The following is a 6355-nucleotide window of genomic DNA, read 5'->3' on the forward strand; positions in this document are numbered from 1 at the left end:
TTTCATCTATTTTCATGGAAGGTATGTCTCAAATGATAATACATTAAATCTGGGCAATAAAAATCAGATAGGAACCTTATCGTTTCTTTCGGATAGCATGTCTCAAGGTTAAAATAGGCTTTCCAAGTGATAGATTCACCCATCCAATAAATCCTATATAAGATTTTATGGTTAGGGGTGCTTTAGCATACTATGATTGAGTTTTTTTGAATTGCAGTACTGGGCTACATTTTCTCATGTTCCCTGCTTGTGTACACAGATATCCATAGATACATCCAAAACACAATTTAAGGTCCAATATCTTTCCTCAAAAACAGACTGATAGCTAGCTTTTCAGTGATCGACTCGTCAGCTTTTTTCTCTGATAAATGTGGTCTTATCGTTTTTCTAAATGGTAACGTTTATCTTGAGGTAATTAGAAAGTGTCACTTGCTGCTAGTTAAGGGCTGTTTTTTTGCAGCTAAACACTGGATAATTTAAAAAAACGCTGTGCGCCCAAAACACTGCATACTCCTACCCCCAGGTGCACCATTACAGTATCCTAATATACCCAGAGAGTGTTTGGACTTTTCTTAGTTAAACATACGAAAAATAAATGCAATGATTATGGTATTACTTCTGCAATGAGCATTTATTGGTCTTCCATCATTTATGTTAATACATTTCTGCTTCTCTAGCACAAACCCCAGGGCAGGCTCATACCCCTCATTGCTTGTAAGCATTTTAGGTACAGTTTGCCATCACTGCTCCTTTTTGACTAAGGCTTGAGTATAATGTGGAAATAAATGTTATCGTAAAAGTTGAAGGAAGAGAAAAAGAAGGAGGTGGTCAATAAGCAAGGCATAGCACACTCTGTCTTGTTGGGGCTGCATTTCTACCTCTTTTAGGGTTGCCTGTAATTTTTTGATGGTCCTGATTTGAAAAAAGGATGAATGCTGCCTGCTCTCCCTACTACCTATAAGATTTCCCCTCATTTGCTGCTCACTGCTGTTGGCCCTGATTTCTGCAAGGGTGGACATCAAATGACTATAGATTTTTTCCCTCCAGCTAAGCCTTCATGGGCCCAATTATATTTAATAAAATATACTTGCCTGGGTGGAAGAAGAATATGTTGTGAATTTGATGGAATCCCATATATGCCTAACTTCTACTATGTGCTGCCCAACAATAGCATAAATAAAAATTACCAAAGAAAAAAAAATAAGGTAAAGAAAATAAAAATGAGCAAGTAACAAACAATGGAGCCCAATACTCCGTGGTGTCTGCATCAGCCCTACATAGGGATAAAGGTTGGAATTTGCATTAAACACAAAGTGTTCGGTTTTCTACTGGGCAGAACTGTTCTATGCATTTCTCCTTTTTTTCTAGGTTTTAAAAAAGGGGTGTATAAATGATACCCAAACTGTTATCTTAAAATTCATACAGGGTCAGGAAAAAGGGGGTGCTGGAAGTATGCCTCTTACTCATAGCAGATCATAGTAGACCCAATACATCCCTCAACATTGTGGAGTCCCAATTAGGATGGACATAGCCTCTTTTTTACATACCCTCCCCCCAAAATTAAGTGGGACTCTTTTGGATGGCTTATGGTAAAAACTAGGACGTCCCCAACCCCAATAGAGGGGCTTCAAAATATCCACACTTCTCCCAAAGAAAAAGTTGGGTGCTGAAAAATGGTACTGGCCATAGGAGACCTGGGGCAGCTAGTGTTCAGTCAGCAGTACAGACAAAGTGACACAGAATTCATTGGCAGATGGGATAGGAGAAGAAAAATATGATTCCAAAAGGAGAGGGGTACGCAGAGGGGTATGTTATGGAGGAGGAGGTGTGGAAGGTAAAGAACAATTAGGAGTGCAAGCGTTTTGCTGCCAACTTGTACCATTATACCACTTGAGGGTACTGCTCCTATTTACATTTGATGCTTTTAATGTGTGTGAGACACTGGGCCTGATTTATTAAAGCCCTCCAAGGCCTGGAGAGGATACAGTTTTATCAGTGAAGCTGGGCAAACCTGAAATGGATTTGGTCTGCGATTAAAAACATTTGCTACAAATAGCAAATGCTTTTTAAAAAATCCATTCCAGGTTTGCTAGATTTTTCAGCTGAGTCGGGGTCGTTCATACACTGCTACAACCCTGGCCTAGAGATTACCACTAGTTTCTTTGGAAGAGTTGCAAAGCATAAAGACAAAATAGGAATACACCCAAGTCTTCAATACTCGAGTTTGGTTATAATATATGTTTTTTTGCAGCTTCAGATGGCAGAGGGCATCTATATTGTACAAGCACTGTAAACACTAATTGTGGCCATTATCTCTCTAATGATACATGCTAGTTTACAAAACCTGTCTATTCTATTCTTTCTATTATTGAAGCCTCACAAAGCTGCCTACATGTTGTGAAGCCACTGAACAATATTTATGGTTATATGTCTTACAGATAATAAATTTTCTGCGTATTTAAATTATCATTTAGTGTCCTGATTCTAGCTAATTTTTATAAAACATAAACCTGAAGTCTATAGTTTAAATACTGTATTTTGTAAATAACTGGGATACAGTCTTATTGTTTATTTAACAAACACGAAATCAAAATGCAGAGGAAGGGTGTGATACATTTATTACACTCTCACCACTTCTATAGGCATTAAAAAGGATTTCCAAATAACAAGTCCATCATTCTACAGTGAGACAGATTATTCACAAGTTGAAAACATTCAAGATGGCTACCTATCTTCCAAGGAGTGGAAGTGACAGCAACTTTTCCCTAAGGTCAGATTGTGTAAGGTCTAGATAAACTGTAAAATCCCCAAGAGCTACATCTCATACACTGCAGGCCTCAGGTAACATGTTAAATGTTAAACGTTCATGACAGTGCATTTAGAAAAAGACTGAACAAGTATGGCCTGTTTAGAAGGGCTGCCAGCAGAAAGTATCTCTTTAAAAAGAACACGGCAACCTGGCTTAGGTTTGCAATATTGCATCTGAACAAACCAGAAGACTTCTTGAACAATGTAAAATATGAGGCCATCTGGGTGATAAATAAATGTAGCTCAAAATAGGCAACAGGGTAATGATTCCAAGAACACCACCATATATATAACAGAATGGCAGAAAAAGGAAAGAATCACGTTGTTGCAATGACCTTGTCTAAGTCCAGACACTAACCTGATCAAAATCCTATGGCAAGACCTTAAAAGAGCTGTGCATAAATAAATGTCTACAAACTTCAATAAACTGAAGCAATGTTGTAAAGAATAGTGAGTCCAAATTCCTCCACAATGATGTGGGAGTCTGAAAAGTTATACAGAAAACAGTTACCTCAAGGTATTGCTGCTAAGGAATCATGGGTGTCCTTAGTTTTCACAAGTGGCTTCTCTTGTAATATACCTGACATTAGATTTAAACAATTTTAAAACCTGCTAAGAACCAGAAGACTTTTTTTTTAAATAATGTCCTTAAACCTAAAACCTCAATATTGAAATAAGGTGCACGCTTCTTGTATTTATCAACTCTGTATTTTAACAGAGAGTGGTTTTGTCCTCTGCAACTGCAAAACTGAAAAGAAAAAAAATTCAATTATTTTAGCATTAACAAATCAACAACCATAACTCCACTCTACAACATAATTATTTAACTATAAATAGTTGACATATCCCTTAATCACTGTAATATTTACATATGGAAAATAGGGCTATATATTTATTAGCTGGTAAATCTCTTTTTTAATGGGGTGGAGGTAACAAAAAGCTACAAGGAGAAAAAAAGCAATCTATTTTTCTAGGTTTCTAAGATGTAATGAAAGTCAACATATCTGCATGTATTTTGTTATCCTGTTCTTGTTATCTAGTTTTTCCACATTTACATTTTTCTTTCTCTTAAGATTCCACGGATAATCTTGACACATCCTTCTACTTCAGATGAGGATATTGACCAGTTAACTCAAGACCAAGAAATTGATCTCGAAGAGACTGATATAACTGATGATCATTTATTCTTGGATTGTTTAAATATTTCAGAAAAAACTTCTTAACACTCTTAAAATTCTGGAACATACTCTTAGTTATAGCACTGAAGCCATCATGCCTTAGTTTCTGTTGGATTGTTCAGACCTACTCTAATTAATAGCAAAGCCTTCCCTCCCGGATGGAGATGTAACATGCACGTATACTAATTACTATGTGATATCTAAATATTTTAAAGTTACTTTTGTCAGGATACCAAGGTATTTACATATTCTCAATCTTTATATATTCACATAAAACAGAATCTTGGCAGCCTGCCATCCTCCTTATTTAAAGAATGAACAATGGTGTTTCTAATCTGTTAGAAACTGAATAAAGGTTGTCCCCAAGTTTTGGTTGGGATCTTTGAAAACGAATAATTTCTCAAAAAACACAAATAGTTTGTGTATTTTATTAATTGCTGAAGCAAACAAAATAGAGCCAACCTCCTCTCCTGGATGTAAGACATTCAGTATATTTTAGCCATTGCCTCCCCTGCCTTTTTGTCTTTGATCTGCCCTTCCATTTTTTTGATTTCAGTCCTTTCAATCATGTAGTCTCAGCATGACATGTGGGATTTATCCAGGGTGGTCCATATGTGAATTTAGCCTGCATTGGAATACCCACTCCTCCAGACTTATCAAAGCATATGTCTTGAAAGGCATAATAAACCTATAAAGTGTTCTGGGATTATTCTGTACACCACCCTGACAGTCGCTCCTCCCAGCTATGCTTTTCCTACTTTGCCTAAAGTGTCAAATGGACCCAAGGACATACAAAGGTATGTAAAATCACAGGTAAAAATATTATTAGCATGTTAAAGAGGGGCTAATTGGGATCCAGGGCAGGCAAAATATAAAATATAAGCAGATTCAAAGATTGGACAAAGGTGCACTTTATGGCAGTATATTGGAATGGTCTAAATAAAACAATACAAGAGGAACTAAAATTGGTATTCCTTAGGAGAGCTGACAAGATATTTGAAGTTTGAAAGGCAGTGATATTTTAAAAACATTACTACATTAGGGGTGTTTTTATATTTAACTGGAGTTCATATTTAAATTAAAATATAAATAAATTAAACACAATGATATGAATACATAAAAAACACAACAGTAGAATTTAATGAGGGTGACAGAAGATTGATTTTACTATTTAGTTTGATCCTCAAGAGGAAGCATAATGTCAAACTTTCTAAGGGGAGTATTTTTATCCAGACAAATGCATCCTACTATTTCAGATTACACAGTCAGCAAGTGTACTTGTGCACACAGAAATTACCAATGCAAAAATGTGGCCAATACAATTGCTGTCTCATGTTAATAGAATCTGCTATTTTATTAAATATATTTATATATATTTTCTATTTCTGTATAAAAGATTGTGTAGGTGCTTTCAAAGTATACATAATGTAAATGCATAATAAATAAAGTTCATGAATTCACAATATATTCACAATTTGACTGTTTGATTAAAGTAATAATTTTAAGCTTCATCAGTTTCGGTATCTTCTTATGACAAATTTATTGTTTAGTGTATTCCATTTAGTACTTTATTTATTGGAAAATGATATTGTAAATAATATATCAATGCAAAATTTCTTTTAGTATTTGACTAGATACCTTAGTGACTTTAGTGAGTTTAGTTCTTAAAAGAACGCTATTTTACATCTTACTGTTTAAAAAATCCTTTATAAAAGCATAGACAGAGATAAAGTGAATATTGTTACCAATGTTTAGTAAAAGTAATGACCCTTTCTAGCAGCAATGCATCCTATAAACTGAATAGAATACTTTTGAGAAGAGTTGGGGGTGACTCAACGTCAATCAGCGACTGTAAAAGCAAATAAAATGATAGGTAAAACAAACTTCAAACAAACGATGTTGGTGTCAGATCTACATTAGTAAAAGTCAAACAGAGTTTCTGCATAAAGAACTTGAGACACAAAGAGCTGATGAGAAAAAGAAAAAGAAGAAAGAAAAAATTGCTAAAATTACAATTACTGCCTGTTTTCATGTTATTATTCCTGTTATTGCCTGTGGTGCAGCAACATTTTGTATTGCAATGGACCTGATTTATTAACGTTCTCCAAGATTGGAGAAGATAGACTATAATGAGATAACCTGGTTGATCCAGCAAATATGGAATGGATCTGGTCCAGAATTGAAGACATTTGCCAACTATTAGCAAAGTATTTGTATTTGTGTATTGAAGACATTTGCCAACTATTAGCAAAGTATTTGTGCAGCAACATTTTGTATTGCAATGGACCTGATTTATTAAAGCTCTCCAAGATTGGAGAAGATAAACTATAATGAGAGAACCTGGTTGATCCAGCAAATCTGGAATAGAT

General features: G+C 35.2%; 1 protein-coding gene across 1 annotated transcript in view; it reads left to right on the plus strand.

Annotated features, from left to right (window-relative positions):
- LOC140329787 (uncharacterized) overlaps window positions 1-5497 on the plus strand; it is a 24509-nt gene extending 19012 nt beyond the window's left edge. Inside the window, exon 4 of the mRNA XM_072410179.1 lies at window positions 3882-5497. Within this exon, the coding sequence (XP_072266280.1) occupies window positions 3882-4031 (150 nt within the window). The 3' untranslated portion in view covers window positions 4032-5497. The remainder of the gene's footprint in view (window positions 1-3881) is intronic.
- Window positions 5498-6355: the final 858 nt, after the last annotated feature.

The sequence above is a fragment of the Pyxicephalus adspersus genome, chromosome 4, assembly GCF_032062135.1.
Source record: "Pyxicephalus adspersus chromosome 4, UCB_Pads_2.0, whole genome shotgun sequence".
NCBI classification, from domain to species: domain Eukaryota; kingdom Metazoa; phylum Chordata; class Amphibia; order Anura; family Pyxicephalidae; genus Pyxicephalus; species Pyxicephalus adspersus.